General features: G+C 48.5%; 1 protein-coding gene across 3 annotated transcripts in view; it reads right to left on the bottom strand.

Moving 5' to 3' along the window:
- The window catches only part of CLCN2 (chloride voltage-gated channel 2), a 1,173,779-nt gene that overhangs the window by 93,761 nt on the left and 1,058,210 nt on the right, over nt 1–21,808 (bottom strand). For 2 of the 3 annotated variants that reach the window (XM_069618787.1, XM_069618788.1), the window contains exons 18-21: nt 18,574–18,685; nt 8,495–8,565; nt 7,629–7,691; nt 752–790 (exon numbers count right to left, since the gene is read on the bottom strand). In XM_069618787.1, coding sequence (XP_069474888.1) covers nt 752–790; nt 7,629–7,691; nt 8,495–8,565; nt 18,574–18,685 — 285 coding nt within the window. The remainder of the gene's footprint in view (nt 1–751; nt 791–7,628; nt 7,692–8,494; nt 8,566–18,573; nt 18,686–21,808) is intronic. The other variant, XM_069618789.1, reaches the window with a different exon arrangement.

Here is a 21,808-nt window from a genome sequence, read left to right as displayed (position 1 = left end):
TCCTACACAACCTACCACGCCCCCATTGGACCCCAGCATGCAGCCACGCCTACTCACTATCTCACCAATGGCGGTCATCTGCAGCCCGGATCCGATCTCGGGATTGGGTGGCCAAGTAGGAGACTCTCCAATCACCAGCCTCGGATCTGAAGCTAGTAATCCCCACTTTAGAGAGCTCCCTGAATGCTAGCTCTTTGCATCAGTGAATATCAGTGTAAAGATGTATAGTGCGTTTAATGGTACACCACTCCCTGCCAGATTCCACTCGCTTCTGAGCGCTGTAATAAAAGCATTATTGCCTAATTTAAAGGTATTGAATGTATTGGCCTTGGAAGGATAAAGTGCTGAGTTGGCCATGGATGTCGAAGGCGAGTGCTTAATTCCTCAATCTATCTCATGGGCCATGATATATGTAGTCAATCCAGCTGCGTGCGCACACTGTGCCGTTGATCTCGCTCGTTCTGCTCCTCAGGTTTGCCCACTCCAGACACTCAGTGGTGCCCAGCACTGCAAACAGTGGGCAGGGAATCTACCCAAATCAGCAAAAACCTAAGAATCACGACCTCTGCATTCAGCCACACTCAACATACAAAAAAACTGGAACCCCGCCAACATCAGGCCAGAGAGGAATGGATTCCGAGTGGGAGAGGGTTCTGTGGTGCGCACACCTGTTGCATTAGGCTTCAGTGGCGGCAATGATGTGCTAGTGACAGAAGCCAACTGAGCTGTGCAAGTCATGAGAAGTACTCACCTCTGAAGCGGTCATATCATCTTCAAACTCACGTTCTACCTGCAAAAGAGAGCAAGAGACAGCTGGTGAGAACGTTCCTAGGTGCTCCAGGCCTCCCAGTGTTTAATTTGCCAGAAAAGAAGCGCCATGGCCAAATTGTTTCTAGCAAGCCAGTGACACTGTGGGTGGGCCGCTCCCCACCATTGCTGCCACCACCCACAGCTGCTCCCACATGTGTGATTAAACTACAGCTCGCATCTGCTCATTGGGGTTCACGGATGCTCTGACTATCAGCACTTCATAATCAAACTGAGTCAGAGACAATAAGTGTGGGAGCTCAGAAATAAGTGACAGGGCTGAGCCCTGGCAAACACCCCCACACATTAAGCACTGAGTCCTCCTTCATTTGAGACCAGTAACCTCTCGTTGGAAGTCAGTCCCTCTACTCCAGAGCGGGGGCGCCACTGCAGGGGGTGTGCACATATAGCACCAGTGCACTATGAAATCAAGCATCCATCTGTATGGGCAGATCTGTCAATTGTAGCAAGTGTCTGTAATATAGGTGACCCACAGAACCGTGTGAGCATGGAGGAATGGTGCTTGCGTCAGTGTGCGCATCAGACAGGTGTAGTGAGTCAGGAACCAAGAGCCTGTATTTGCATTTCAGCCATCCGCAGGGCAGAATGGGACATGCACATGTAAGTGAGATGTGCATGCTCAGTAGAAGCACGCGCCCCAGTGTGCACGCAGGACAGTGCACAACACAGCGGGCAGCATTCCCCAGTTTGTGTAGCTAGGCCAAGAGCAAAGGAGAAGGGCTCATGCAGCACAGTGTGTCCATATAGGACAGGTACACATGGTGCATGGAATAGAAATGCACCCGGGTGTGGGTAGCTGCACATCCAAGAAGAACGCGGCTTGCATTTCTGTGTATGCAGGGCTGTGTGTGAGTGTGTATAGAGCTCAATGTTCCCATGCAACTATGTGACCATGCGGGGCAAGTGCACGGTGGCAAGGAATACACACTTGTGCGTGAAAATCTGGAGGTGTAGCACAGAATACAGCACGCTCTGGGGATATTGAAGACAGATGCCGCAGAGCAGGGTGCATACATTCGGATGTACATATAGGGCAGGTGCAATGCAACACGGGATGCCAGGTGTGCGACATAGGGCAAGTGCATGTGAGCTGCTGCAGGAGTGGTGCAGCGAACCTGCTGCTCTCTGTATCTAGGACCGGTGCAGGGCAGCACATCGCATGCACCCTTGACTACACGTGGGGAAGGTGCATCATGTTAGACATCATGCTCCCAATGCAGGGACAAAGGCAGGTGAAGAATGGCACGGAACATGGGCCTGTGATTGGAAAGAAGTCCGGCGAAGTGGCAGGGAGCACGCCCAACTGCAGACAACATGGTGTAGGACTTAGGCATCAAAGTAGAAGACATGCACCTTTGTGGGACAGGTACAGCATAGAAAGTGGTTATGTGTGTGTGTGTGTCTGTCTACACACAGGACATCAGCCTCGCAGAAACGTGTATGCCTCTGTCACAGAATGCCCCTTACCGTACCCCAGTGTCTCCATGACACGTACCAGGAAACATGTCACTTCCTGTCACTTAGGGGGGAACTCCATCAATGCACCTCAGGTTTCATGGAATCTTCATCTTTCAATAGGGCTATGGCCTCGAATCTTCATCCATGCATTACACTTACCAGAGATTAGTCTTACCATGCATTCCATTCCACAGGGAAATACTATCACTGCATTACACTATCCAGGGAAGTAATGTCACTGCATTCCAATCCCAGGGGAATAATGTCACTGCATTCCACTCTTCAGGGAAGTAAAGTCACTATATTCCACTCCCCAGGGAAATAATGTCACTGCATTCCACTCCCCAGGGAAAAAACATTCCACTGCATTTCACTCCCCATGGAAATAATGTCGCTGCATTCCACTCCCCACGGAAATATTGCCAATGCATTCCATTCCCCAGGGAAATTATGTCACTGCACTCCACTCCACTCCCCAGGGAAATACTGGACTGCATTCTACTGCCCAGGGCAATAATTGGACTGTGTTCCACTCCCCAGGGAAATAATGTGACTGCATTCCACTCCCCAGATAAAGTTTTCACTGCATTCCACTGCCCAGGGCAATAATTTCACTGCGTTACACTCCCCAGGAAATAATGCACTGCATGCCACTACCCAGGTAAATAATGTCACTGCGTTCCACTCCCCAGTTGTATCATGCAGTGCATTCTATTCCCCAGGGAACTAATGCACTGCATTACACTCCCCATGGCAATAATGTTACTGCATTACACTCCCAGGGAAACAATGTCAGTGCGTTCCACTCCCCAGGGAGATAATGTTACTGCATTCCATTCCCCAGGGAAATGCACTGCAAGGCACTCCCCGGGAACTCATGACATGGTGAGCCACTTACCAGTGAGTCCTATGCACAGATTCTCCTCATTATGGAACACCACTGGCACTTCAGCTCACTTACAAACTATAACCCTGATACTGCGCCACCTATCGGAGATCCCTTTTCATTGCAAGCCTCCTATTATTAAACCACTCAGTTTTAATACTCGAGAACCCTCTCTTACAGAAGGTCTACTCCCCCCTCCAGCGTCTGACTGGGATATAGATTTAGTCCAGGCACCAATGACAAATTGGCCCACAGCCACACCCTACAAATGGTTCCTTTTCAGAACAGACTGTTTGAGTAGTAGTCAAAGGGGTGTTGATGGGATAATATGTGGCAAATAACGCATTTGAAAGCATATTTGCTTAGCATCACTGGCTAAAACGAGTGTAGTAAATTATGAAACTGCTTCACTCCACCCCAAAAAAGTTGTAAGGCACTTACCCCAAAATCCCTGTTAGCGCAGAAGCATGCCTCTCAGTGAATGCAATAATCCCCCCACCATCTCTGCATGCCACCCTAAATTCAGGCCCTTTATCACTGCATGGCACGGACAATCGGCCCTGTCACTCATGACACTCACCATGAAAGCCCAGTGTCTTTGCACAACACTCCCCACGTTAGTCCTGTGTTGCTGTACACGCCCTTAGTGTCTGCACAGCACTCATCATAACAGCCATTAATCACTGCACAGCACACACTATGAAAGCCCATTGTCACTGCACAACTGTCATCATGGCAGTCCTTTGTCACTGCAAGCACTCTACATGAAACCCTTGATCACGCCAGAGTACTCGCTGTCCCTGCAGGGGCACCGGCCATGAAAACACGGGTCACTGCATTGCACTCACCTTGGAAGCCCTTTGTTTGCACGGTACCCAACATGGACGCTCGTGATCGCTGTACAGTGCCCCCTATCACTGCAGGGTCATTTGCATGAAACCCTTGGCCGCTGCACAACACTCACCTTGAAAGCCTTTTACATGTGCATGGCACTCACCATGGAGCAACGTGACCACTGCACACCCTTCACTATGGAGGCTGCCTGACGATCACCAAGAAAGTCCATGGTCAAGTCATGACACCCACCGTGGGAGCCCACTGCCACCGACATTCACTCCGCAGGGCACTTACCATGAACGTCCTAGTTACCGCACCAGGTTCTCCAAGGGAGACCTTTGGGGAGCTAACCATGGAAGCCAGCGGTTACAATAACTTCATGCTGCTCCATATGGAAGCCTCATGCAAGTACACGCCTGTCCCTGTGGAATCCATTGAGGAGGACTGATTGTGAAAGCTTGCCGCTGCATGGCACTCGCAATGGAAGTCCAGTGTCATTATACAGCACCCACCAGTTGACCTCATACATCACACCGCTGGGCAAGTACTTCCTCTACCAAATTACTCCACCCTCTTCTTTCCCACCCCCAGTGGCACTGACCAGTTGCTGGCAGATGGGCCTCTTAGCTGGCAGTAGGCATGCAATCAAGACCATGCAAACATTTGGATTCGATGAGATCTGGTCATTGCAGATTGTGATTGGTGGCTGGCAATTACGCGACACTGAGGGAATCAAGAGAAGCGCACCAGGAGAGGATCCTGTGCTGCACGGGCAATGGCCGCTTTTGATTGGGTGGCTGCTGACCGTGGAAGGCAATTATTGGGGATTGGTTGATTGGCATTTGATGGTTTATGAGCACGGATCATTAAACTGCTTCTCTGACATGGTGAGGTTTGGGGTAATCAGCATGTGTGTTTGATTGATTGACTAGATCCGTCATTGGCTTGGACATAGATCACTTGTCAATAGTGGTTGGATTGGTGGACACATCCCGGAGTTGTGATTGACCGCCCGGTTAATTGTGTGCTAGGTCTGGTGGGGTTTGGATGGGTTAGTCACGTGACTGCTGCTTCATTGGCTGAATCATACATCAGGTGATGAAGAGGAAGGCAATACAGCACAATGATAAGCATGGATGCTGCAATGGGGAAGGGCATGGCGGCTGAGCTCACAGATTAATATGGCACTCAGGCGCTGGGTAGATTATTTGATGAACTGTGCTGGGAAACCTTCGGCAACATCAGTGTTTGGAACAACTCACATTGCCCAGAGATTATTTCGATAGTAAATGTGAGACTGGTGGTGATCCCCCTGCCCCCCAAACCCCCTGTATCTCAGCAAAGATCAAAGAGGGGTCACCTAGCATTTAAGATCTCTTAGACCTATGCCCTCCTGGACATGGCCACAATTGGCTTTAAAAAGTCCATGAGGGGTCTTTACCCAGCACTTGAGAACCTGGGTGAGAGGGCACGCTGTAGATGGAGCGGCGCAATCATTTATTTGTACCATCAGAAATTCGCAGTAGATTCATTGCTAACATTTCCTAACCTTCTATACGTGTCTCTTAACTTATAGATAAAGATCAGAATATGCCATGGTCTGGAACATAGATATGCCAGGCAATTACACATAGATATGCCAGGCACCTACCCATCGTAGGTGGCTTGATGGTTTGGGGTGGAGGTAGTTTGGAGAAACTTTTGGTGAGATGAGCATGGTAGGCCTTTGGTTGGTTGCAGTTTTGTGACTTTGCACCTTACCGAGTATGTGTGCGTTTGCTCACGTTGTACGGCCAACGTTTGTGGGTTTGCCCTCGAGGATACAGTTTCGTTTATTTTAATCATGGGATAATGTTGCATCCTTGGATTGGCTTTGGTTACACAAACTGACTTCCAAGGTTTCGGATTCCCATGGATATCCGATCAATAGCTTTCCTGGTGAGCCTGCACTAAAACCATGCTTGCATCATCGAAAGATCACTGTGACCGTCCTTATCTCTTCAAACGGGCCCTTTTCGACCTAGCAGAATACATGTGCAAGGTTCCTACTGTAGGACCCAACCATCATACACCAACCCCGCCGGATACCATCTAATCTAGCCCCTCCAGGGCCACTCAAGCTGCAAAATAGCGCAACCAGTGCTGCGCATTACTAAGGATTCATCAGAATCTTGCTCTTCCCGATGACCTATTATCTGAGACCACACGCCTTGATAAAGACCCAGGGCTTGACTGAAATGCTAATTAAATTAACCTCCATGACTAACTGCAATTGACTAGATTAAATCCTTGCAAATACACCTAAATATTGTGGTATATATTGCTGACCCAGCGCCTACGTGACCTGGGTTCGACCTTGTTTTTATGAAGCTCAACTTAGCCTTAACATTCAACGTCGCTGCAGATACCAAGCAACGCAGGTATGTTATTCCTGCCGGATTGGATTGCCTACAAGTATACCTCCCGAACCTGTAGTCTGCAAAGGGACAATTTACTTGAAGTCTGTGACCACTAAAGTCAGAGTCTCCAGGTCTTATCCCTGAGAGCTAAATCCATTCCATGTTTTCAACATACCCACAAAAAATCCTTTTGTATACAGGAATCTAAATGGGTGTTATTTGCATAGTACGAGTTCTCCTAAAAACCTGGTGCGGTTGGGTAGTCTGGAGAACCAGACCTGCACTAGACGTTACCCACCTTCGAGTAAGTGTGATGCGGAGGTACCCAGGGGTCGCTAGTCTCTTCCTCATGTGCCCACCCTAAGCTGGCCGGTGAAGGGCTAGAGCCCTACCTTTATGATCTGAAGAAGGTGTGTGAGATGTCAATCAAACAGGCCCCACCAGCGGACCAGCGCCAGGGCCTGGCTGCTCTTACTGGACAGACCTGCAAGTCATATCACGCACAGTGCACTCTCAAAACCAGAGGCCAATCCAGCAGGCTGCAATTTTATAACATTCAGGGCCCTAATAAAGGAAGGTGTCCACCCGAGGCAAAAATGGCACACACGCACGGTCTACGCCTGCAGATCATGAAACGGAGCAAGTGGTATTACCTCAGGGTTGGGCTTTTTGCACAGGCGCAAAACAAATCCACTATTTTCCTGAGCACACAGTAAAGAGGGCAGTTCATCAAATCTGCCAAAAGTCTTCCACATCTCAAAAGCAGAGCAAAACGAGTTTCTATATTTGTTAATATTTAAGAAGCACCAATCCTACAAAGTCTTGTGATGATGACTTGCGTGTTATTCACCAGTTCTAGACGCTCTGTCCGGCTCATCATGCAGATAGAACAAATGCATGAACCCAGCCTTTTCAAGGTGGCATGTGTTAGCTTGAGCCATTCATGACTAAAGATAAACCGGTCTCCTGGGTATTTTCGGTTGTTCTTCATGGTGGAAGCCCAATAAAGTGTTGCATTAACCAGGCAGCCAATCATGCATGGATACTGTCTCAGGACCCCAATCAAATGGGAGGTGAGAAGTCAAGCATCTCACAGTCCAATCCCTGGGTTTCCCAGCACAGTGCAGGTGATCACAAGGAGGGGGCGGGGCAAAGGGGCTTCAATGATGATTGTTTGGGGTTGGGTGGCAATTGATGCAGTGGAAGGGGCTATGACTTACCGCATTGGATATACGGACTCGTTTACCCCTGCGTTTTTCAGGCGAGTCTGACTTTTCAACATCCTTCATTTGTTTATATTTCCAATACAAAGAAGAGGGAAAAAGACAGGAGAAATTGTTACGCATCAGATAGGATACAGCATACGAAAGAGTCGGGGGCGGTGGCCGGGGTCGGGGGTATCTGCCAGCTTTCACTGGAAAATATGACAAGTATCTCCCCTTACAGCTCCTCTTACCGGTGTCATCGGAAGAGAACAGGGAAGTGAGAAGAGGTTTCCAGGAAAAAAGGATTACCCGATGATGCGGCCATCCTGCGGTGGCCTACTTCATCTATGGAACTTGTTGAGTGCGGCATGGATTCCGCATGGCCTTTGTTGGCTTCACCCACACCATGGGCGCATGCCTATGTGAGGTCCCGGGGGTAGATGCTGGGAGCAGAGACAGTTTGCCCTTGGAACACCTGGCAAGGTAGGGAGAAGGTCCTAAAATGGCGAAGGTCACTACCCCCACCCCAAGGTTTCTGATACCATTCCCCCTTGGAAGTGAACTCCCCTCTCCAACACAATCCAGGTCTATGGACTAAGAGTAATATTGTCTTTATCAACTGGATCTGGGAGGTCCATAAGCCCCAGTTAGGCTCTATGTAGGAATGGACCTTCTCTGCTCGCTCCTGTCCATTTATCTGACGCTCAGGAACATGAGCGTGCGATGAAAGATCGCTGACACGCAACATTACACTCTCTCTTACGGAGTCCCCATCTTCTTTGGAGGATGAAGGGAGAAAAGGATCAAAGAAATAGGAGGAAGAAGGTGGGAAAAGGTGAGAAGGCAGAATCAGAATCCCAAGGTAGACTTCCAGAACTGACCTCTGTGGGATCAGTGACCGGCTGCACACAGAAGAGACTCTTCAGGGAGCTTCCTGAGTGAGCTGTGTTCTCTGCAATGGATGAGAAAGAAGGCAACCAATTAGCGCCAGGCCAGACAATACTGCATACACAAGCATCCTGCACGTGAACACGTGCTGCTGATATACCAAGGGAGAACATTGCACATCACAATGAAAGACACGCAAGTCCCCTCACAGAAGTACAGCATTGATACACACAAGACATTAGGAGAAAGCACGATGCACTAATATAAGGTCGAGCAACGAGTACTCGAGAGGAGGCCAACACAACTCTGTACTATCAAGGAAACAATGACAAAACAGAGGTCAGCAACAAAAACAACACATACCACGGTTTCATTAACATATGGTAAATAGATACAGTGCAAGGAAAAGAACATTCAGCACATGCACAAGAGCTGAAACACACAAAGTGAGACCACAAGGGGTGGGGGGGGCAGCAGAATGCACAACTCAGCATTAACAAGGTAAAACAATAAAGCAGAGGTCAGCAAAAACATCACACACCACTGTTTTATTAACATGGCAAAAAGATAAAATGCTAAAAGAATAACAATGAAGATACAAAAGAACAGACAGCACATAAACATGAGTTTAAACAGAAGACACAAAGTGAGGTCATAAGAGAATACCAAAACGTGAGGCTAAACAGAAAACACATTAAGCATGGAAGCGTGCCGGCAGACTATTAGTACACACACGTGTTAAAGGAGTGACACGGTCCGGGACTGCACCCTGCTGGGGGGTCTGGGGACCTGGGGGGGGGGGGCGTCTGCGAGTCCTCCCAACCTGAGGGAGGGGGCCTACTAGGGCAAAACCAGTGCCAGCCCTGTCCCAGAGCCAGGGACGGGGAGCAGTCCCTGAAACCCCTCCTGTGCCATTGATGTCACACCCTGTACCACCGTCTTTCACCTGATGCCTCCCAGTACTTGTTCTGGCCAGTGTTTTCTCTTTTGCATTTCAGGATCACCGCAAGGACCAGAATCCCTTGCAGGGGTGAATGAGTAAGCTGAACAGAAACTTGAAACACTGCAAGGACATGGCTGCCACAACCCCACAAAGAATCAACTCACAACATAACAACGAAGCAAACAACTCATCTTGGCACAAGGAAAAGGAAACACCAGGCCCATGAAATGCCAGAGAAACAGCCAGACCTGTGCTGGAAAAGGGGGCGGGCCAAGAGTGTTTTTTTAAAGCTGTGCACCTGTGTAATCCAGCCCCTGGGGAAAGAATGGGCACTGAATGGCAGCGCTGGAAACAATGGAAGGGAAGGAAGAAAAGACTACGAGCCGAGGAGAACTGTATAAAAGGAGAGTGAACTCGGGATAGGGTGTGGGTTGTATGTGTGAGGCCAGGAGGCCTGGAGGTGGGCAGAGAGAGCAAGCAGGGGATGGGCAGTGAAGCAGAGTGTTGAAGAGTTGGTGGCAGAGCTGGTGTAGAGTGTAGCTGAGGTGTGGGTTGTGAGAAAGAGTGGTACCATGATTGTAAGTTTGAAGCTGTGAATGTGGGAGTGATGCTATTAGGAAGGGCGAGGAGAGAGGTCCATAGAGAGGTGAGTAGAAGCAAGGGGAGAGGGACTTGTAGAGAGGTGAGGAGAGGCAAGGGGAGAGGGACTTGTAGAGAGGTGAGGAGAGGCAAGGGGGGAGGGACTTGTAGAGAGGTGAGGAGAGGCAAGGGGGGAGGGACTTGTAGAGAGGTGAGGAGAGGCAAGGGGGGGACTTGTAGAGAGGTGAGGAGAGGCAAGGGGGGAGGGACTTGTAGAGAGGTGAGGAGAGGCAAGGGGAGAGGGACTTGTAGAGAGGTGAGGAGAGGCAAGGGGGGAGGGACTTGTAGAGAGGTGAGGAGAGGCAAGGGGGGAGGGACTTGTAGAGAGGTGAGGAGAGGGTGTGGGCATTGGAGGGACGGGACAGGAGAGGAGAGGAGGAAGATCAGAGGGTGGGAGAGAAAGCAGAGGAGGGAGAGGGGCGAGAGAGAGTATAGAGGATTGTGAGGGAACGTGGCAGCGCGTCCGTTACCGGCACAACAAAACATCCCTGCTATTGAGCCATCCTAGGGAGTGTTAGGTTAGGGATGCCTTAGAAAACCCCTGGAGGGAACCAGATAGATAGGGTAGTGCCCGTAAGCCCTCACCTGCCGTTAGTTTTTAGGCACTAGAGGTTACTGATCGCTAGTTGTCAAACCTGATGCTTGGGAAGCCTGGGTAAGGGAGGTCGGAACCCACATGGGGGCCAAGGTAGGAAACTGCTTAGAACCATTTGTACTATTTTGAAATAAAAACCCTTGAAGCATCTTTCAGAGTTATTGAGGACATCAGTGAAAAGGGGTAAGTAGTGGAAATAAATGATCCGACACTTGCTGTGGATAAGGGATAATTGTAGCATTGACTTTTCCAGAACACCCAAACCTATTTTGTATAAGTGTAGGCTACTAGGTAGTGCTAAGGTACCACCTGGCAGAGCCAAAAGCAATGGGATGGCGATCACAGGCGAAAATGGCATTTTCGGATAAATACATTGCTTTGACTACACCCCCTCCTCCACAATCCTATGCTGCTAATTAATTAGAAAAACGTCAACTCATATGTGTTGTGCTTTTCCTATTGGCTGCCCCTGCTTTCAATCTTTCTGCAATTAATGCAGCTCCTTTAATGTCCCTTCCCCTACTTGCACGACAGCCAGCAAATTATCTTGCACTGTTGGTACAATCTTGCTTTGAACTCAGCTATCAGTGGCCTGGACTTGAGACATTTGTCATTGCTTGTTTTTACTTTTCTCATGATGACCGAATGGCAGTTGTTGGAAAAAAAGCATTCCCCCACAAGTCAACTCAATATACAGGCTTATCATTTTAGGATGTATGGTGTTTACAGCCAGCAGGACAACCAGCATAGCAGGGCTTGTATATCATACTTTCTGCATATATGCAATTAGCAATAAATACATAATCGTGCATTATAATAAAAGGCCAGATGTATGTTTCTCTGATGCAGTCATGCGCAGTACAGACTGCCCACTTACGTTTTGTCACCACTAGAGGGAGCTGTTGCCTTAGGGAATAAGCTGTTGCCTTGACACCCTGGACATTTCTCTCCTCGCACACTTTGGCACATGTACACGGGCTTTGACACTAGTATATTCATAATGTGAAAGTAAATATATTCCATTGGGATGATCGGAATGGTGAATCCCATATGCACTTTCCAAGGATTTCTCCAGTGTGTGCCCATATCATTTCCCTTTCCATAGACAATAACAATCAAATCCATGCACAGGATACTGCAGGATACTGCATACACATGTTCTAGAAGAGCTTGCACGTGCGCAGCTATGGCATTTTAGGCGCAACAAGCAAAGAGGCCTTTGCCACTCTGAAAGGACAGTGATTGCTGCCACGCCATCACCCTGCACCTTCCAAACCTGGCTGAACGTGCTATGGCCCAAGGACAGGAACGGGAGAAGAACACAGGAGGCTGGGGACAGTCTGAGCAGTGTTTTCTTTGAAGAACGGACTGTAAGCGCCACCAGCGCTAAAATGGGAAAGTCATTAGCAAGCCTACAGTTTTGCATTGCAAATTGTGAGGTGATACTGCTTAATTTATGATTTGAATCTCCTGGTGAAAATAAAATAAGCAATTATATTTTCAAATTAAGCTATCCATATTTTTAAACATAAACATACATTACTTAGCAATTGCAGAAACATTCATTTTGATTCCAATTTAGTTTTAAAAAATCAGGACAGAGTTGAGAACTCATGGGTCTAGTTAAGTTACTAAAGCACTTGGCCTGTGGAAATAGTGGCCATTTTTTGCAAAATCGAAAGTAAATGGTAATCTGATCTTTTAATATCGCTTGAGTGCCTTGCAGGGGACGCGGGGGCCTCAGGGCTGTTTGCGTGTTCTTCAGGGACCACCCTTCCCCTCTAGGGTCCGCATAGTAGAGGCGGCACGTGGCACATGAGGACAGGAGCTATGAGACTATTGTGACAAGGCCAGCAACCTGGCCTTGTCAAGAGAGGATGGGAACCCCTCTCAGGTGGGAGGCCTAACTGGGAGGAATCCAGTGCCCGGTCTGCCCCTCAGGGGGACCGTAGCAGTTGGGAGGGCCAATTCCTGCCCACCCCCCACCTTGTAACAGTATGTCTTTTTGCAGTACATCTCTGTCTCAATGGCTGCCACCATTCCAAGATGATCACCAATGTTTTACTGTTTTTTTGAAGAGATACACGACCCAGAAGCATCCAAGCTAGAGTACTGATCCAGGTCCCCACATCAGCGTGCAGAAGCTCGACCAGCATGCAGCAGCAACAATGACCACCTGTGCCGAGACACCTGCGCGGCTCCACACTGCCGGCACGGCCCAGCACGCAAAGAGAACCATGGCGGGGAGCCACAAGCAGCCATGGCCATCAGGAGGACTGCAAGCTGAACAGTGGCAATTCCAGCAGGCCCACTAAAACCCGTGGACAAACACTAGACCACCAGGGATAACACGGGGAGTGCTTCCCCAGGATACTTACCTCAGCGTCACCTGGGACAGGCCCGAAACCACAAACACAAACTGTTGCCTACCCGGACCGCCATTGCTATTCCATGGCGGACCAGCAGGGGGAAAGTGGGTGGGGCTTAGACAGCTACTCATAATTTCTCCAATGTTTAACACACGCAGGGTAGGAAAGATACGGGCTGATTGGTGAGGGACAAGGAACCAATGCCTGGAAGCAGAGGTGAATACAAAACACCTACAGGAAGCAGGAAGTTTAGGTTATTCAGGTGAGGTCAGAGGTGGAGGAGGTGGACAACCAAGCGGCCAGTAGGAGGGAGAAATAAGCGGCTTGTTGTGGAGTTAATTCCTAGGGAAGGAGAGGCATTGGCTGAGCAGGGGAAGTAGTACTGCAGTGAGAGTTAGCATGCTTGTGTGGCAAGTGTTTAGACAAGGTAGTGTACGGAGCGATTGCGAAGCAAATGTTTACAGGGTGAAAGGCGAGAGTTTGAGGAGTGTGCAGGAGGGAGCACTGGGGAGGAAGGAGTAGTGGCAGTGTAGAAGAGGGAGTAGCATTGAGGATGGAGTAGTAGTAGTGTGGACAAGGGAGGAGTAGTAGTAGTATGGAAAATATACTAGTGTTGAGGAGGGAGTAGCAGTGTGGAGGAGAAAGTAGTAGTGCTGGGGAGGATGTAGTATGGAGGAGTAGTGAGTAGCATTGTGGCGCAGGGAGTAGCAGTGTGGAGGCGGGTGGAGGCAAGGCTTAAAGGGAGAGAGACATCAGGGGACAGGTGAGTAGGTGAAGGAGAGAAGAGGTGAGTGGAGTTGAGGGAGGAGAGTAGTAAGAGGGACAGAGAGGGGGAGGGAGAAGAGCGCGTGGGTGCGACCGATGTAAGGGTGATTTGATCAGGGTATCTGTAAGGCACATACCTTATCCCTGTAGAACACTAATCACTGGAGACAGTCCCTGAGGGAGCTTAGTTTGAAAAGGACTCTTGCCTTTAAGTCCTCACAACTAGAATATGGAAGTGATTAGACTGTAAGGGTTAACATTCACTATTTCCTATCCAGGGGTGGGGGATGCCTGGGTTAAGGAGGAGGTGCTTTTAAAGACGAGAGAGCGAGAGGGGCATCCTTAGAGCCCATTGAGAAATTAACAAAAAACTCTTTAACCATCTCTGACTCTTCGAGCGCTTCCTGTGCCCTCGGTGTCACTATATCTTACATATCGTGGCTTATCAGGCATAGGGTGGTATTTTTTTAGGCATTTTAAGTTGCAGTTTGTGTATTTGTACTACATCTTAAACTACACCTTACATGCGGTAACTGTAAGAGGCATATGGGGAATATTGGGGCATGTGATGCTGTAGATAACACATGATACGTGTTGTTACGTGGCTAGACTGGACTGCTACAGTCAGTCTAGTTATGTTTTCTGCCTAACATGGAATTTTTTTACTGGACATTTATGGTAAAGCAAGAATGTTAAGTGTTATTGCATGGCCAGACTGGCATTTTGGTGCAGCCAGTCTAGCCATTTCTTGGCATGGCATTTGTACTGCACATCTATAATAAAGCAAACGTAAGTGTTATTAGATGTCAGACACTTTTTCTTATTTTGGGATGGCCGTGTTAATGGCAAAACCAACAGGAGTATGTTCTTATGTGCATATACTGTCATATATTATTTTCTTATAGTATCATTACTGGAATTATGCACAAACATGAGCATGTTCTTATTTGTATTCATTTTATTTGTATAGCGCAAACCAGGAGGCTACCGGGCGCGTATCTTGAGACAGTGGTTACATAACAGTACATACAGTAACAGTATTATATGTGAATACTGACATGTGTAGGTGTAGCCAGCATGGAAATGTATGTGCACAGCACAAGTTAAAATGTTTTTTACACTGGCATTTATTGTGGGGAAAGGCATCATGAAAATGTGTTCGGAAAGGCTCCAGTTCACAGTTGGTGACTGATGAGGCCGACTAGGCCGAAACACTTGTCTGGGGTTGCTGATGTACTCTTGTTCAGAGGATATATGCCTAGCATTTCGGTGCTGGACCGCCCAAGTGGGTGGGGCAAAGAATGATATGCAAATGGGTATTTCTCCTCTACGAAAGGTACAGTGAACTAAAACATGGTTATGGACTGTCCCGAGTGGGCACCTTCCCATAGAACAGGTTATTTGGCCATGTTCGTTCTCAGTAGAGGGGCTCCCAGACCTTTTTGTGCTATATAATACACCATGTTAACCAATTATTCAAAATAATTCAGAGACCCAAACCCCATTTAGTAGGTTCGGGCTCCTGCCCTATGCTTGGTCGCTGACGCCTATTTGTGGCAAATACTTTGCCCCTTCAATAAAATATTAAGCAGTCTTCACTGGTTTATTCATTTAGTCAACGTACACACCACCCATCAACTATGCACTTTGCCTCCAACAGTGCTACTATGCCAGAAAACCACGTCACGAGTGGTCTTCCACGCTGCGGCTTCGTTTTGAAATTTTTAATGTTGAAACACACAGCAGTCTGCAATTGAAGCACAGAATACCGTTTGCTGTGATGAAGCCAATCTGCAAGCAAATGGCAATTACTTTTCAAACTGCAATTTTGGACTATACCGGTCTGGAGAGAGGATAGCTCAGGGGCGACAAATGTGTCTTGGAAACAAGGCAGCACAGTGCAACACTGGTTCGAATCCCAGTCCAGCGCTTAGACACTGCTCTCTGGTATAAGGCACGTTATACATTTAAAAAATAGGAGAAGAAAAAGATGGTCTGCTGGAAACCTCAGACCAGTGCATGCACACCAGGAAAGTCCTAGCCCCAAGAAGACAGATCGACAGCAGTGAGCGCTTTAAAAATCACTCCCAACAGTCACATAAAAAAGATTCGTCCTATTGAATGCAGAGGTTCAGCACGAGCCATGCCTTGGAGTCAGACAGGCCTCATAGATGAAACAACAGCAGCTCAGGTCCCCTCAGCAAGGAGCACCCGGGGTGCACTGCGCCCCCTGGGAGATTCTTTTCTTGAAATGTGCGTATGCCACACATTAGCAGAATACACCCTGATGTGTGTGAAAAGTGTGAGCAGTGCAGCCTCAGAGTGACGCTGCCTCTATGTTGTTACATATTGCACTTGCGGACACGTCGATGTGAGCATTGCTTATTGTGAGTATCATGCGGGTTGGAGTGATTACTCGGCTGGGATTGTGTTGTTCTTACTGCAGCGTATAGGTCTGTGGGAGGGTTAAGTGGCTATGTTAAGTTCACACATATATAGCTAGTGTGTTTGCTGAATCACTGCAGCCAATTAGGTTCCGGCACAGGTGCCATATTCGTCATCCTAGTGGCGGTCTGTCCACAAAGGGCGACTGGGCAGCGCACTTCCGCGTGGGGGCGCAGCCACTGCTTCTGGCAAACCGAGCCTACAGCAGCAGGAAATCCAATGGGGAGGGCGGCGTGTCCAGGGAGTGGCCTTGAGTGGCACGTGCTACCCCTGGAATCTGATTGGCCACCCCAGGTGCCACCCCATTATCCTAGCTGTGATCATTATGCGTGTGTGCTCGTACTTCATGCCACCCCTGCATCAGTCAGTGTCCCACTTGGAGTCTGGACACGCCGCTGATGGGGCGCCCTCTGCATGACAGTGCTAGCTGGGCCTGCAGGGACAGCGGCCTTCATGCGGGTGCTGTCCCGCATGCAGACCTGCAGGGCCTCCCTTCCTGCAGATACAAGGTAGCACCGGAGAGGTCCAGCCTATAGAGGGCACAGAGGGGAACCATTTTTTTTACAAACTTCAGGCCTCTGATAAGCCCATGTGGGGGCGAGATGTGGGAGGCAAGTGTTGGACGCTTCCTTCTCTGCACAGGGGACAAAGAGACACAGAGAGAGAGAAAGAGTGAGTGTGTGTTTGTTGTCGGGGGAGAGTGAAGTGGGGAGTTTTGGGGTCAGCAAGCGCCACTGGGGAACGGATACGCTAATGAGAGCAACACTGGGGCAGGCCCTTGACACATTGGGGTAGGGGGAAAGAACTTAGGCACCAACTGCTGCAATAGAATTGTGGCAAAGGGGGCAGGTAGGCCCGAACCTGGGCACAGAGTGTGACATTGGGCAAAACTGTGGCAATATGGGGCAGGGGTTACGCATTGAGAGGGACGGGTGGAAATGAGACATGGAGTAGGGGATCAAGCAGAAATGGGCCAATAAGAAGCATGGGAATGTGTTTGACTGTGGCAATGCTGGCACATATTTTTGTAACAGACCGCATGATTTTTGTTGTACACAAGCAGCATGACATTTTATTTAACAGTGGCAATGCAGGCATATCGTTTTCAAACAATCCTCATGATTTTCTTTGGGTACAACCGGGCCCATGAAAGTGGGGTAACAGTGAGCAGTAATGCAATATATTGAATGAGGACATATTTTCTTTAGCCACAACCAGGAACAAAGGGGGTCGTGCTGACATATACCGTTCAGCTACACCATGACTTTCTTTCTTCATAAGCACAGTCTCTTTGGGGCGTAACGTACCGCAGACTGCAACCTGTGGACAGAACATTGGCAGTGAGTGCAGCATGTGACCGGACGTAGGCAATGAGACCCACAATGGACACAGATTAGGGCAGTCCAAGCTGGCGCATAGAGGACGGGCATAACGATGAATGATTGGAAAGATTGCTGGGAGGATCGAAGTGATGGACTAACAGAGAATGGTCAGACTGTGCCCTGAAAGCAAAAAGGAGCTGCACTCGTGCAGCATTTTATAAAAGAAGGCTCGAGTATTGCAACAAAAGCCTTGCTGCAACTGGAAGCCAGCGAAGAATTGTCCGGGATGCAGTAACATGGCCCCTCTTTTGGAGACTCACCGCTAGTCATCACCCTTGCATTCTGGGTCCTCTGGAGACTCGCAGGATGTGTGTTAGCAAGGCCCAAGTACAGAGTGCTAGAGCGACCAAATGCGGAGTCTACAATGGGTCCCTTGAAACAGAACACCCAGATTCGTAACTTTCTGGGGCGCAGTCCCCGGCTTGACAAACAACACAGGGAGTGAGGCCAGGTATAATTGCTGGGCCAGGAAAGATGATGAGCTACAATCAGGATCTCTGCTTCTGACGGGTCACCTCCAGGTCCCTGGAAGCTGTGCTGCTCATTTCTATCTGGTAATCCAGAAATTGCATTGACTTTCTGTGTCCCCCCCAGTATTTGTTTAACAACACTGAAACGAATAGGGTATTCCTCCTTCTGTAGAGGCAGAAACGAGCAAAACATGATGGCATGAAAAGCTTCTTGGATGAATTCCCAGTGACCGATTCAGTCAAACGCTTCCATCTAGCTTGAGTTGCTCTGAGTCTGTAACCCCCGCACCCCTCTCCAGCTCCCCCATGGAATGTGGCACCCTAACGCCACCACCATGCAAACACTCCACAGGGGTTTGATGCGGAAAGGTCAGCATGGCCAGTGATCAGCCATGGCTACCAGGTCGTTAGAGGGCAGATCTAGAGCAAGCACTTCCACACATATGTGTATCAAAGGACTTCACCTGTACTGTCCATCAGGTTGCTGGCTGTGCTGGAGACGCGCTTCAGGGCCGGCTTCAGTGGCTTGCGTGGCTCCCCCTTGGATGGAGAAAAGGTGGACTCGTCGGTGGAGATCTGTAATCAACAAGAAGAAAGACGCCATTATTTGAGCAGAGGCCAAACATAAAGAAAGGAGGCCGGGATCAAGCACGAGCACTGACCAAACCTCCAGGGCTGCGCTGCACTCAGCACGCGCGGCAGAACAAGAACCTGTGATGAAGAGTGTGGAGGAGAAAGGACCACGACGGTGGGAGAAGCCTCAGGAAGAGCGAGAAGAGAGAAACAGAGCGTGAGTAGGTAAACAAGGGATGAAGCAGAGAAAGAGTGTGAGATTCAAGGAAATAAGGAGAAAGTGAAGAAGAGCGGACTGAGAAACCGAGCTAGATTTGGAGGAGCTCGGGTGGATAACCCAGGAGTTATGCAAGGTTCTTTCCCATCGGATGAGCATGAGCCACCTCAAATCCCTTTGGGCCTTAGTTGCGCTTTATAAATTAAATTAGAAAAATAATAATGAAAAAATCACGTGGCACGGGTGACGCAGCATACATCAAATCTGAGTAGCTTTAAAGGGGGTACGAATAACACGTTATTACAGTGCTTAGAGGCTCGAGGATTCCTGTAATCAACACTATGTACAAATATTACTCTTACTAATATTAAGTGCAACTGTGAAAGGAGGAAAGGGGCCCAGAAAAAGAATTGATAAGAAAGAGGGAAATGTGGCCGAGAAAGCAGCATAAGGTCTGGAAAAGGTGAAAAGAGGATGAAATGTGGGAAAGAGGGCCTGAAGTTGGGAGAGAGCCTGAGAAACATGGCGAGGGCATGAAATAGAGTAAAACACGGTCAGAGAAAGAGGGCGAAGATAACAGCACAGGGATCCGAGTGAGGAGTAAGAAGGATAAATGACATAGGGAGCAATGCTGAGAACGGGCCAACAATGTGGAGAGTGATGGCTAGAGCTGAGCAACAGGGGGAGACATGGAGGCTGGGGAGGGAGGAAGGCTGTGGAAGACGAAGAATGGCTGAAGAGGCAGAGTGGCTGAGAGCCAGACACAGTGACAAAGAGCAAATGAGAGTGTGGACGAGTTTAAGTGGCTGCGAATGAAAGAGTTTAGGAAAAGTGAAACGAGGCAAGTTACTGAAAAAGCGGGCAAGGACAAAGTCACCAGGAAGAAGGAGAAAGTTGAAGAGAGAGAGAGAGAGAGAGACAGAGAGATAGAGAGAGAGAGAGAGAGAGACTAGAGCGGATATTCGGGAGCACAAGAGGGGGACACAAATAGAAGGGTTTAGCTGGCAAAGAAAAAGGTTGGTCTATGAGAGAAATGGTGTAATTGGGTGGACGGGGAGGCTTAGAGAGAATAGTTTGGCAGAGGGGGGAGCAACCATTTCCCCACAGAATACTAAAAGGCTTAAGCCTGCCATTTGGGTGCAAACTATCCATTTACGCAAGTTAAGCCACGGGCAGCTGTACAGGTTCTTTGGTGCTCTCACCTGGTCAGCATTTCCGATCCCTTCATTCATACTCATGGGACCTGAGGATGGAAGGAAATTTTGCACCCGCCCCCTGCACCCCCAAGAGGATTAGCTTCAGAGAATATGTGCCTTCTTGAGACTCATGCACAGCACTGAAGTTTGGGGAGGATGTAAGGTTTGAGTTTGAATTAATCATAACTACTGGCATTGACCTGGAAAAAGCCGAAAACACCATTAAACTATGCAATTCACGCGTGGTACCCTGCCACCTCCAAGACCACCAGCTACTAAAGGCATGTTTAGACCCCATTGGGCACCATCAGTAAAGTTTAACTGGTATTCAAGGCGCAGCAAGCTCAGGACTCGCATAACAGCAAATAGGAGAATGGGAGGAAGATTGTGAATCGATCCCAGCCACTGGTGAGAATCCCATGCAGCAGCACAGCTCGTGAAGCAAGAGGGACATTACTGAGAACGTCTCTAACCCTGGGTTAACTTCAACACGTCCCCCTCATGAACTGTCTGGGTTTGTGGAACTAATCCCTTCAGCAGACACGTCTTAGAAAGACATGAGGCAATCATAACCACTAGCATTACAGGTCAAAGTAATGCTTTTTATCCCATCTGTGTAATTACAGAAACGAGACAGCCATACGCAAATCACTCTTGGTGCTGCCACCCCACCAGGTTGGACACTTTAGAGAATGGCCTCAACGAGACACTGTCAAATTACTGGTGAGCCCAGTCTATCCCCTGGGGGTGGACAGGGGGGACCCAACAGTCTAATTCAGTTAGTTATCAACTACCCCCTGGCTCTTTTTGGCCTTTTTTGTCTTTGTTTCTTTTTGTTCCCTTCTTAGTGGCATGTGCCCCGAATAGGGCCGGGGTGAGGCCTTTGGATAGGCTGCTCACCAGGTCGACTGTGCTGGTTCCTTCAGAACCTGATATGTGGGCCATCGGGCTCAGATGTGCACCGACTTATGAGTGCCTTGAGACACCCACTTTCTTACATTAAAAGAAATAGATGCCTCGTGCCTATTTTTCATTCCATTTGCACGTGCCCCTTTTAGAGGGGTGCCCACTTATAATTTATCATTATTATTATTATTATTATTATTATTATATGCAAACTTTTTGAAAAATAAAATAAAAACTCATCACATTTCCTCAACATCTAAATTTACAATTACTAAATTTCCTCAAATTCCATTATGTTTAAATAGCTCTAGATACATCAAAATGTCTATTCTATACAATCATGATAGTTGTCATATATGTTCTTTGTATCATTGTCATCCCTCATTTCCAACTTGCAGAGAGTCCTCACTCTCAGAATATATGTAACGCTCACCTGATTCCCGCAGAGGCGCCGGTCTTGACTGGGTGAATGCCGTATCTTCAAAGGTGATGTGTAACACACGGTTGGCTCTTTGGGCTGGACTTCTGTGCACTGTATGTCTGACTCGAAGAGTAAGATGTCTGCAGATAGAAAATATGGGATTAATGAACTGGGGTTATTGGGTGCCTCTCTCCTCTTCCCTTTCTCTTCTCCTGTAGAACCCCAAAGGTTAACACCCTCACCTTAGGTAAGTGAACGCCGAGCTCTCCATCTGCCTCGGGGCAGGGTGCCGTAACCAGTTTCTTCACTGGATAAGGGTGCAGGCCTCTTGACCTCAGAGGACTGCTGTCAGTCGTTAACTGCACGAACGGTAAGTTCTGGGCACT

This window comes from Ambystoma mexicanum, chromosome 10 (genome assembly GCF_040938575.1).
Source record: "Ambystoma mexicanum isolate Mex_15411 chromosome 10, UKY_AmexF1_1, whole genome shotgun sequence".
Classification (NCBI taxonomy): domain Eukaryota; kingdom Metazoa; phylum Chordata; class Amphibia; order Caudata; family Ambystomatidae; genus Ambystoma; species Ambystoma mexicanum.
This window is presented reverse-complemented; position numbering and strand designations above follow the sequence as displayed.